The sequence below is a fragment of the Carlito syrichta genome, unplaced genomic scaffold (genome assembly GCF_000164805.1).
Source record: "Carlito syrichta isolate Samal-C Ts95f unplaced genomic scaffold, Tarsius_syrichta-2.0.1 Scaffold305755, whole genome shotgun sequence".
Taxonomy (NCBI): Eukaryota; Metazoa; Chordata; class Mammalia; order Primates; family Tarsiidae; genus Carlito; species Carlito syrichta.
Window position 1 is genome coordinate 182,637 of NW_007249851.1, and position 12,800 is coordinate 195,436.

General features: G+C 36.0%; 1 protein-coding gene across 2 annotated transcripts in view; it reads right to left on the reverse strand.

The window, feature by feature from the left end:
- The window catches only part of UBR2 (ubiquitin protein ligase E3 component n-recognin 2), a 112,028-nt gene that overhangs the window by 44,763 nt on the left and 54,465 nt on the right, over positions 1 to 12,800 (reverse strand). For both annotated transcript variants that reach the window (XM_008062570.2, XM_021714749.1), the window contains exons 11-19: positions 10,387 to 10,550; positions 10,199 to 10,298; positions 8,457 to 8,585; positions 7,209 to 7,392; positions 3,986 to 4,047; positions 3,028 to 3,138; positions 1,972 to 2,037; positions 470 to 592; positions 270 to 333 (exon numbers count right to left, since the gene is read on the reverse strand). In XM_008062570.2, the coding sequence (XP_008060761.1) occupies positions 270 to 333; positions 470 to 592; positions 1,972 to 2,037; positions 3,028 to 3,138; positions 3,986 to 4,047; positions 7,209 to 7,392; positions 8,457 to 8,585; positions 10,199 to 10,298; positions 10,387 to 10,550 (1,003 nt within the window). The remainder of the gene's footprint in view (positions 1 to 269; positions 334 to 469; positions 593 to 1,971; positions 2,038 to 3,027; positions 3,139 to 3,985; positions 4,048 to 7,208; positions 7,393 to 8,456; positions 8,586 to 10,198; positions 10,299 to 10,386; positions 10,551 to 12,800) is intronic.

The following is a 12,800-nucleotide window of genomic DNA, read 5'->3' on the forward strand; positions in this document are numbered from 1 at the left end:
TTGCTAAATTCTCACATCCTTGTTTTTTCCCAAAACATAGTCTTCTAGTTTATTCCACTTCAGTAGTTGAACTTTCTCCTTTTTCCAAAGTACCATAGTACTGTTATTCTCAATATCACCATAACCAGAGGGGGAGAAAGAGGGATATTCTAATTTTCTTCCCCTAAAACTGAGTATCATCTCAAAACAAATATAGTTCAGAATTTCTGAACTATCTACTCCCACACACTCCAGTGTAATTTATAATGTCTCAAATAATTTAAACTTACCCACAAGCATTATAATGAGGTACAGCATTTCTTCAATTAGCGTATTGTTCTGTTGAACAACATCCTATAACAAGTGGGGGAAGATAAAGTTTAGAAATAAGAATACACATATTGCAATATCTTAGATGATTAAAATATCCCAAAATAATAAAAGCTGCTTCTTTAGCAATGGGCTGTAGTCTCTTAAAACACATTCTTACCTTATGGGTAATCTCAGAACTAAATCTTTTTCCATAGTCTGGAGTACTGAAAATCTGATAAAGTTCAAAGCGGCTGAGCATTATCATCAGAAAATGATTTGGATCCATCATGGAGACACCTGTCTTTTTTTTTTTTTTAAATGTTTGAGATAAAGGAAAAGAGGAAGGTTAGAAGGGCCACTAAACAATTAATAACAGATACTCTGGCTTGCACAAGAGAAAGCAGTTTGCCAATCCCAATAAAAGGTGGAAACCCATTTGGCCTCAATCTTTACTTTTGGTAGCTGACAAGTGTAAAAAGAAATCTAAGTTGGTAAAAACAAAATATAAACAAAAAACACCTACAACCTAAAATCACACATTGGAATAACATGGACTATGAGTTCTCTTTCCTTCTAATACTTTGAAATAATTGTGTTCCTATGGGTTTGGTTCCAAATTTTTATTTCAAGGTTCTCTAATCACTGTTTGGGGATCACTAGATAGATTCAGAGAAATGTGGTACATTAATTAAGCTTCTACTATTTAAAAAATATACATCATATTAAACTATTATCAAGATCTCTCAATCTATTTTTTGTGGTAAGCACAATACTAACTGAAGTGACAGCTTTTAAGTAATAGTTCCAATTCTCCTTTAATTCTAATTGCATATATTCTAAATCAACCCGGATTTTAACTTACTTTGAACTAGTAATTTTTTTGAATTGTACATTTCTTGACTTTACTTTTCTATAATTATTAAATCCATTCGGCAATAACATAGAACAATTAATATGTGACAAGAACTGTGCAAGGCAAAAGGGGCAAAAAAAGAAACAAGCTATAGTTGCCATGGTTTGGTAGAGGTAGGAGTGATGAAATGTAAACAGGTAATCACAATCCAGAGTTGTCAGTGCCAGTGGCAGGGGTAAGAGCCATGCTAGGATCCTCACAAAAGGGTTACTTAGCCAAGTTTCAGTGTGTCAGGGATTCCTGGGGAAAGTAATTACTAAAGTTAACAGCAAGACGCACAGAAAAATAAGGTGAATGGAAAAGGAAGGGGTAAGTAATCCAGGGAGCAAAACAAATACCAAAGTTTAAGATTCAGGAGAGTACGGCAAATTCAGGGAACGTCAATGTAATTTAGTATTTTAGGTCTTGAAAATTAGTTTAAGGGGCTTAAACTAAAGGGTTTAAAATAAGTTAAAGAGGACAATAAAATAGGATGGCTTTCAGGTTTCTGACTTCAGCAACTAGACAGATTATAGAACAATTCACCAAGGTAGAAAACCAAAGATAGGAAAAAGGTTTGGAGAAAATAAGGAGTTTTTCTGAACATGTTAAATCTGAGATATGTCCAGAAAATCTAGATGGAAATGCTCTACAGACTGTTAGTCATATGAGTTTGGAGTTTAGTAGATGGGGCTAGGCTACAATTACAGATTTGGGAGTGATCACAAGTGACTGTGGAAATAACAAGAAGCAAAAGACCCTACAACTTTTAAGTTCAAGTTCATTACCTGAAGCATTACTATATCCTTGTCAAACATTTCACGTCTGCATTTCACATTATGGTAGTAATAAATCTAAAAAAAAAAATTAATTATATCGGGTAAATAGGTTTTTATTGGTGTAACCTCCTCCCTCCCCCCAAAAAGCATATGGGTTTTTATGAGTACAAGTGTGCACATATGTGCAATATGGTTTCCTGCCTGAGAAGTTAACACTATGTTAGAACACATTGACTAGAATTTTCCAGATTACAACGGTCATATTAGGCACCAACATTCTGTGTATCTCAACAAAGCAAAAGGCTGTCGTCTTAGGAAGGTTTAGAACTGCTAAAAACAGAAGGAAAAAAAAAAATTCCAAGTCTAGGTGAAATTTTAAAAAGTAACATCTCAATTTTAGAGCTATACTAAAATAATTTTTATTATTTTAACCCAATTTAAACTTAAATACATAAAATCTGAACTTAAAATTTTTTTTAAAAATCCAATTTTGTAGGCTGGGTGCAGTAGCTCATTCCTATAACCCCAGAACTTTGGGAGGCCGAGGTGAGAGGACTGCCTTCTGAACCCATGGGTTAGAGACCAACCTGGGTAACCTGGTGAGAACTCATCTCTACAATAAATCAAAAACATTAGCCGGGCGTGGTGGCACATGCCTACAGTTCCAGTTACTTGGAAGGCTGAGGTGGAAGGATCACCTGAATCCAGCAGGTTGAGGCGGCAGTGTCCGTGAGTGTGCCACTGCACTCCAGCCGGGTGACAGAGTGAGACTTCAAATTAAAAAAAAAAAAAAAATCCTATTTTGTTCTAAAAATATATTTCAGTGAAAAATCAAGATCTCTATTGTTCATTTCTACTTTTGATTATTTTTCTTGACAAACTGTGAATAAAAATTCTAAGAAACTTTTTGATTTATCATTACATTTATTTTTTCAAACAATTTTAATACAGATACTCAACTTTCACTTAAAAGCACAAGAAGGTTGTAAGTCCATTGAAAATTACATCCGTCACAGAACCCAAGGAATGGAATGAAAATGCTCCAAAAAATTAAAAAACACTTACCTGGTTTACTAGAGAGAATCCATTTCTTCTCCACATTCCAGCATGTACTTGGGCACATAAAACAAGACATCTAAGAGGGTGCTCTATCAACATAGGTGGGCTAAGTTCACTCTGTATATGAAAAGAAAGCAAAAACAAAACCATAAAAACATACACAAAAAAACTCTATAAAGAAGCTTGGTTGACAGATGAACTCATTTTTAAAACATAGTGAATTAAAATTATGTTAAGATATGTTTGTGTGATGGTTAATATTATGTGTCAACTTAGCTAGGTTATGGTATCCAGCAAAACCTGTTCAAACACCAATCTAGATGTTGCTGCGAGGGCATCTAATTTTTTTTAACCTGTGATGGAATTCTGTCATTATACTTGAAATTGCAACATCAACTCCTCCCTGGGTCTCTCTAGTCCGCCTGGCTGCCTCATGGATTTTATACTTGCCAGTCCTCATAACTTTAGTAAGCCAATACCTTAAAATTTTCTGTGTGTGTGTGTGCGCGCGTGCGTGCAATATATACATCTGATTGGTTGTTTCTCTGGAGAATCCAAACTAATAAAACATGTTACAAAGTGATTTCAGTGCTGGGCATGGTGGTTTATGCCTGTAATCTCAGCACTTTAGGAAGCAGAGGTGAAAGGATTGTCTGAGCCCAGGAGCTCGAGACCAGCCTGGCCAACATGGCAAGACCTCATTTCTATAATAAATAAATAAATAATTAGCTAGGTGTGGTGGAGATCGCCTGTAGTTCCAGCTACTTGGAAAGCTGAGGCGGAAGGATCACCTGAGCCCAGCAGGTTGAGGCTGTGGTAGCCATGAGCATGCCACTGCACTCCAGCCTAGGTGACAGAGTGAGACTCTGACTCAAACAAAACAAAAAAAAGCTATTTCAAAAACATGGGATGTAATAAATAGGTACTCATTTTTAATTGCTATTTAAATGTCAGCACCACTTACTAGAGGTAGGAGCTCTGGAAATTTATATGCCACTTCACTTCTGCTTAATAATACATGCAAACCTGTGTGAAAGAATAAACAAAGTATTTCTGTAAGTGAAAATCATTTAGAAAAAACCCTAAACATTCACTCAACTTTATTATTTAACTTCTTTTCTCTTTGGGAACCTATCAGATTACAAATTAAGATATAAAATGAACTATGTATACAAATGAAGGTTTTTCATAGTTATTCTCATAAATCCATATTAAAGGCATATTTAAAACTGGTCTTTATTACAATTACAAACATATATTAATGACATTTTAAAAAGTAAATGGTTAGATGTACAAACAACACAAATGCAGTTATATAACTATCAAAACAATTTGTGTATGTTATGTCAACTATTAGAGTCATATTTCACCGGGTCATGGAGTTTGTTCCCATTTAAAGTATAGCAGGAGATATCCTTCTGGTAACTAAACAGAGAAACTAGCCCTGGGATTCATGGTCTGCTCAGATTCTGACCTCAGAATTAAGTTTCCCAGAACTTCCAGTTTAGGATCAGGGTTTCTTAAGTTTCTAATCTGAAGGGACTCTCATATAGCTCAACCTTAGTTCTGGTTGTGTCCCATTTATGCTGTTGCCTAAGCAGAGAATGCTCTTATATTGGCTACTTGCTCAAGCCTGGCTTCAAGTTTTCTTAACTCAAGAAGACCTGCACTATTGATCTCATTCTAATAACTTGTTCTCAACAGTTAGTTCAAGCTCCATTAGCACACACTCAATTGTTTTGTGTATTACTTAGCTCTCCAATTAGATGAGCATTCAGGCCAAGGTTTATCAAATACAATGAGATTAAAACTTTAAAATATTCAGGCAGGCTGGGCTTGGTGGCTCAGCGTATAATCCTAGCACTTCGAAGGGTTGAGGCGAGTGGACTGCCTGAGCCTGCAGGTTCAAGACCAGCCTGGGCAACTTGGCAAGACCTCATTTCTACAATAAATAAAAAATTAGCCAGGCTTGGTAGTGCATGCCTGTAGTTCAGGCTACTTGGAAGGCTGAGGTGGAAGGATCACCGGAGATCAGCAGGTCGATGCTGGGGTGGACGTGAGTATGACACGGCACTCCAGCCTGGGCAATGGAGTGAGATTGCAACTCAAAAAGAGAAAAAAAAAATATTCAGGCAACAGCTTTGAGGAAGGTCAAGACCCAGGCAGAAGTCAGTACATTTTTAGAGTATTGAATTTTTTCACTGTGGGTAACAATCAGCATCAGTTTCTATCCATAAAACCATATTTTTAAAGGCAGAAGAGATAGTGGTTGAGTTGGAGACAGCACTCGCTTTCTTGCCTTTTAATCCAATACTTTTCTACAACACCATGCTGTCAGTTGCCTATGTTGAGGATCAACAGTTCAGTTGCTCAAAACACACAAACAAACAATATTGGGACTAAAAAAGTTATAGAAAAAAGAGATATTTTTCTTAAGATCATAATTTCATTCTAGTAATTATCTGTTGTACTATCATATTCACATGTCTAAGAACAACAACTTCATAAAGCCTCAGGATAAGGGATGATTGTAAAACACCATGGCTTTGCTGGGATCGGTGGCTCAGCCTGTAATCCCGCGCCTTTGGATGAGGTGAGTGGATTGCCTGAGCCCGCGGGTTCGAGGCCTGCCTGGGCAGCAAGACCTCATCTCTACAATAAATCAAAAAAACAGCCGGGTGTGGTAGCGCACGCCTGTAATTTCGGCTACTCAGAAGGCTGAGTGAGGCAGAAGGATCACCGGAGCCCAGCAGGCGAGGCTGTGGTGGCCGGGGGAGACCACTGCACTCCAATCTGGGTGACAGAGTGAGACTCCAACTCAAAAAAAAACAACACCATGGCTTCAATAACATACTCATGGCAAGGGTCTTATTACACAAGAGAAACAGATAACCAGACTAGGCCTATATCTATTAGATATTGAATCAAAAATTAATAACCTTCCAAAAACTAAAGTATTAGATGGTTTCACTGGTGAATTCTAGCAAACATTTAAGGAAGAAATGATACAAATTCTCCACGATCTCTTCCAGAAAAAGCAAAACAAAGTAAAAAACACACCTTTCACATCACGTTAAAAGTTACTGAGCCACAATCTGAAGATAAATTACATATTCTGCAATGAAAAAAATATCTACCTGCAGAACTTCTATTCTCTGAATTAATATGCAACTAATGGTAACAACAGTATGTGAGCAATGTAAGAATATCTAGAATCAAGAAATATGGAAGCTGTACTGAAATAAGTCTGTAGAGATGAATAAGTGCATATATATATATATATATATATATATTTTTTTTTTTTTTTTTTTTTTTTGAGTTGGAGTCTCGCTCTGTCGCCCAGACTGGAGTGCAGTGGCCACTCCCAGCCACCGCAGCCAAGACTTGCTGGGCTCCGGCGATCCTTCCGCCTCAGCCTTCCGAATGACAGGCATGCGCTACCACGCCCGGCTGATTTTTTTATTTATTGTAGAGATAAGGTCTCGCTGTCCAGGCAGGTCTCGAACCCGCAGGCTCAGGCAATCCACTCACCTCAGTCTCCCAAAGGCACGGGATTACAGGCTGAGCCACTGAGCCCGGCAAATAAGTGCATATTAAAGTCTCTGGCTGCTGCAAGGTGGCAGCTTCAGATATTCTACCAGTTAATTATAAATAGCTTATAAATCAACTACTTAAGATTAAAAGAATGATCATCCCAATATGACCTTATTCTTGATCTGCTGCTCTAAAGGTTATCAATAATATAAATCAGAGGTAAAGAGAGGTCGAGAAAGCCTAGGGTGGCTTGAAATTATTAGCAATCGCTTAAGTGATAGGTTAGTTTGAGTGGGAACAACACAAACCTTGATGCTGGATTGAGTTAAACATTAAAGCATGCTATCTGTAATTAAGGTGTCTGAAGTAGCACTGTAGAACAATGACTATAAGCATGGTCTCTGGAGCCAAACTGCCTCAAAATGCTAACTCTGAGTCTTTCTTGCTGTGTGATGTTAGGCAAGGCACTCTCTCTGTCCTGTGAATCCAGCTTAATAAATACCTACACCTCACAGGCCTATGTGATGGCTAAATAAATCAATGCATGTAAAGCTCTCAGAATAACACCCAGCACATAGTAGGTATTCATAAATATTAACCACAAACAATGTAAAAGATAATTATAGCATTCTTTTTTAGGTGAAATGCTTTACCTGCAAGTAAGCGAGAAACTGGGAGGTGAATGCTAACTTTTTCTTGGGAAACACAGTATCTGATAGTTTCCACGGAATGTCCACAAATGCTTAGTGTGATTGGCTGCTCACCATCAGTAAAACCACCATGACACTGTGTCAATACAGCGAGACATTTCTTGTAAGCTTCAATTAACACTTTTTCCTAAAAAAGAGGGTTTTTCTGTAAGTTACTCAAAAGGTTGAGTTTCTACAACATTGAATAAGCACCTCAAATCGATGATGAATGAATACCTCAAATAACAATATGGGTGAAACCAAATGTAATCCTCCCTCCCAAATTTGGTCCCTTTTGTAGTATCTGTCTAAGTGAATGATACCTCTATCCACACAGCTATGGAAATCTAGAAGTTATTCCAACATTCTCCTTTTCCTCATTGTCTACTGTCCAATCTATTACCAGCTAGCAATTCCATCTTCTAAATTTCTCTTAAAACCAGTCACTTTTCTATCTCCAGTAACTCAAAGGCACTGCCAATTATCTCTCTTAAATTCCCTGCTTCAACTTGAGCCCCATGTTCCACAAAGTAATTTTTAAAACACGAAAAATGCATCACGTCACTCTCCCCTTGCTTGGTGGTTTCTAGTCTGCCCACTTCAATTAGAGTAAAAACTAAACTTCTTTCCACAGCCAAGGCCCTGCCAAGTCAGACCCCTGCCCATCTCTCCGCCCTCTACCTCTGTGCTCCAACCACAGACCCTTCTCACAGCACCTGGAACAACCACTGTCTTCTCATCACAGGACACGATGCAACTGTTTTCTCAGTCAGGAATATTATTTACTCTTTTTTCAGTTAAATTTTACACATTGCCCAGAGCTCACGGAAACCTTCCCTGATCCCCTAACTTGTACAGGCTCTCATCTAGACTTTATTGCCAAAGAAAGGTCACAGGACAAAGGTACCAATGATAAAACTTTATTTTTGAATAAATGTATAAACTGCTGTTTTTATATTCTCAAAGTCTAGAAGAGATTTATGGAAAAATGAGGAAAGTTACACTATGGAAGAGTTTGGATTATCTTCCCCCATCTATTTCTCAAGTTTTTTCCTAAGGCTTTAACAGTTTGACTTTTAAAATTTTATTGAATTTATAGGTGGACAAGAAAAAGATGTACTTTTACTACTATTTCCTCCAAATCTCCTAAAATTTATTTAGAAATCTGCTTATTTCCCCCCCTTCCTCATTTTCCTCCTAGAAGAAACTCACATCTAAGGCACACCAGTCTTGCATCATTGAAATAACATGTGTTAATTTCATTTGTAGCGTAAAGGCTGCTTCCCACTCTGGTTCCATTTCAATATGTTGTCCTACTTGACGTGTAATTGGATCCATTCCCTTAAAGAAAGTAAAAAAAGTGTTATATGAATTAACATTATAGTGGTTCTCTTAATATGAAAGCCTAAAAAATAACGCAGAAAACATATATATTGATTATAAAAACACAGAAGGTATAAGTTTTAGTAGGAAGCCTCAAGTAGTATGAGAAGTCATAGCTTTTAAAATTAAATATTTATTTAACATTCTCTAAAATAAAAATGAAAAATTCCAGCAAATAAATTATTTTAGAGGAAACTTCCAGATCTGTTTTAGACAATAAAATACTTCAATACTTCACTGCAATAACCCTTCAAATTACTTTCTAGCTCTATTATCTATAAAAAAAATTGTTAGAAGAAATTTGATAGGCTTTAAAAATGTTATTGAATTTATATTTTATAATATATTAGAATAAAGTTTTTATATTTATTCCCTAATATGCAATTGAAAGTTTTCATAGAGCCTAAAAGAAGGCAAAATGATAAACAGCTTTGAATATAAAAAGAATATCACTTTGCAGAAAATAGCCTAACTACATTGGTATGTCAGAACTTAGTAAATAATAGATTATTTTAAATGACCAAAGTATCATTTACAGATACATGAAAAGCACAGTAGTATTATATGATAAATTAAACACCCATGAACTATAACCCAACCTAGGAACTAGAATGTTTTCTAAAAATGAAAGGTCAACTTTGGTCATTCCTTTTCTTAAGAAAGTCAGATGATTACTAAAGGAATCATAAAAGTACTTGCTCAGATTTTTAGACATGTCACCTATCTTCTAACAGTTACTACTGGCTAAATATACCTGTTGGTTTCTACTTTTAGATTCAGTTTTGTATATGGGGATGTTTCTTAAAAAGAGAATTAAACAGGGGAAAAGGCTCTACACTGTATTAAATAAATATTGCATTAAGGAGAAAAATAAATATGGAAACATTAAAAAACAAAACTACAGTTTCTCAAATAACTAACTTGACTGAACCTCCAACTATGTACATTATAAACGTTAATGTTATCCCCAAATTGTCTCCACAAAGAGGCTTAATGTCTATTTCCTAGCTATAATGTGGGTTGTGCCCCTCATGTCCTCTGATGTAACTTCAAACATTTGTTCTTTGCCATTTTGATAGGAAGCATATTAAAAAAATACAGGTGCAATCTCTAAAGAAAGAACATTAGTGGCAACCCAAAGAAATATAAAATAGCAATAGATTCCAGAACTTTGGCTGGGATCTCATTTGCTCTACACTTTTCTAAGAATCTCCAATTAAAAAGAAGCTTCCTAGTCCAAATTATAGCCATCCAAACTCATCTTTTGAAAACATGCCCCAAAAGAAAAATGCACAGACAGAAAGATGTTTCAATGAAATGTTTGTTGTTTCAATAAAAACAACAAAAAGCCAGTATGGTGGTACACACCTGTAGTCCCAGCTACTCAGGAGGGTAAGCCAGGAGGACTGCTTGAGCCCAAGGCTATAGTGTGCTATGATGGCACTCATGAATAGCCACTACTAGACTCCAGCCTTGGCAACACAGCAAGACCCCCCTCTTAAAAAAAAAAAAAGAGGACAAGAGAGTAAAGAAAAAAGAATAAAAAGAAAACTATAACTGTTTATACATACCTGCATACATTTTAGTAATTCTAAAAAGGCATCAAACCCTTCTAGGAACTTCTGCCTCAGCTCATCTGACCATTCAGTTGGTTTGCTAATTAACACGTACCTGAACCAGATAAAAGTAACAATTAACATAAAAATAAACACTGTCATTTTACAAGTTGCAATTGGTTTGATAATCAAGCAAAACTTACTTGAGATCTAAAATAAGGCTCTGAACTCTCCTAAACTTGAACGCCTGTAAAGCAGTATAGCGTTCAAACTGAAATCTGCCCTGGGCATCTCGATGTCTCAAATGATCCATAAAAGTTTTAATGATAATGGTCATCAGGTTTTCTTCTATGATGAGCATCCGAGCCTAAAACAAAGTATATCAGAGTGCATGGTAATAAAGACCTATTTACTAAGAGGTTAAAAAAAAGGTCACCAACATTGTTTAGCTTTTTCAGTTTAAACCTTTTTCAACACAACTATATAATATCATAAATGTATTACTGCATATTTCTAAATAACAATTACTTACTCCACTTGCCATGTGTATGAAGCAACAATTATAGCAGATGCCAGAAAGATGTCAGAATGTTAGAAGACAGTTCCAAGGCTCATTATTCAAAGATAATTCAGGGTGGGGGGTTCTGAATCAGGCTGCAAATTTTCCTTAACTGAGACATTTAGACACCTACAATGGTAGGGTATAATTACTCTAGGATCCAAAGGTTTATGTCACAGATTCTCTAAAACTCAGCATGAAACCATATTTCCTATTAACCTCCTTAGTATCTATTTTTTGTTTTTGTTTCTATGTATAGATATATCTATATCTGTGTATTTTTGAATAAGCAAATGCATGTAAATGGTGTCAGATACAACAGGTAAAAAGTAAGTCGCCTAGCTCCTGAAGTCTCCTGTCCAAAGACAAACCCTGTTAGCAGTTCTTTCTTTGCACATTCTTGCAGAGATGGTATATGTGTGTATATTTATAAATTCATATAACATACATGTATACATATAAAATACATAATGTATATGTTAAGTAAGGATATGTATAATTATATCTATCTCTTTCTCACAAAGGAAAGTATAAAAACTGTTCCGTACTTTTTTACTTGATATATTTTAGACAATGTCCAATAACAGTTCATACAAGTTTCCCTCATTCTTTTAACTAGCATCAGGTAAACTTTTGTATCGTACTTTATTTAGTCAGGCCCTTCTGGTTAGACATTTGGGTTGTTTCCAGTTTTATACTATTATAAAACATGCTGCAACAAATATCCACTGTGTATATTTACAAAAATATTTATTGAATAATTTCCTAAAAGTGGAATTAATGGTTTACAGAGTATGTACACTATAAATGTTAACATTATCATCAAATTGTCCCCACAAAGAGGTTTAACAATGTATATTTCTAGCTATAATGTGGGCCCTGCCCCTCATGTCCTCCATTGCACAATGTAACTTCATTTTGTTCTTTGCCATTTTATGAGTTTAATCTGCCACAGTAAACTCAAAAAGTTTAACGTTAACTTTGAATACGACATTCTTATTCATGGATCCCCCATCTTTTCCAGTCTCCATAGCTAATCTCTCCTAGATTCTAATATTATTGGTGTAGAGTGAAAACTTAGACAGGTCTTATTACATCAGTCAGTATCAGGTAATTGGCAATATAGAAAGTTGCGTCAGAAAACAGGACCAAAAATAGAGAAGAAAGAAGTGCAAGAATATATAGTAAAGCTGTGTTCTAAGGTAGATACCACATTCTCAGGTCATTAAATAAGTAGAAAACCTGCAGAGTTAAAAATACCTTTGAAAACTCTTAAATCATTATCATATTGCTAGGACTTAAGCCCCAAGAATTCTAAAAGTCTACAGAATTATTTGGGAAGAAGAGGTGGAAGGACTGCTTGAGGCCAGTAGTTCAAGACCAGCCTGGGCAACATAGTGAGATCCTGTCTCAGCACAAAATAAAAAGAAAAAAACTAGTCTGGCACGGCGGGGTGTGCCTGTAGTCCCAGTTACTCAGGAGGCTGCAGTGGGAGGATTACTTGAGCCCAGGAGGTCAAGGCTACAGTGAGCCATAATTGTGCCACTGCACTACAGTCTGGGCAAAAGAGTGAGACCTGGTCTCTTTAAAAAAAAAAAAAAAAGTCTACAAGATTAACTTCTGTTACATTTTCCTTGACATTGAAGATTAAGGTGAGGTTTTAAGGAATAAGGACTGCTAATAGGCTAAGTAAAAGAATTTTTGTTTGTTGTATTAGTTAATTTGAAGGAAGTTAAGTGAGTATGCTTCAATTTCACTTAGCTAAGAAAAAACTATAGAGCAAGACTTAGAGCAAGTAGTAAAGGGAAGTAGGGAGACAACTTAATATTGTTAGGATGTAAATGTTACCAATCAAGGTACTTATCAGCATTTTCAATTTCAGGTAAATGCTCAAAGAAATGGCTCCTAAACTACATAGTTTTGGATTGGATTTTAATTGTATTTACAGGATTATCAACTTAAAAAATTGAAAGTAGTCCATAATTAATGTCTCATTAACAGGGGAGTAGTTGGGCACAGTGGTTCATGCCTGCAGTCCCAGCTACTCGGGGGGGGGGG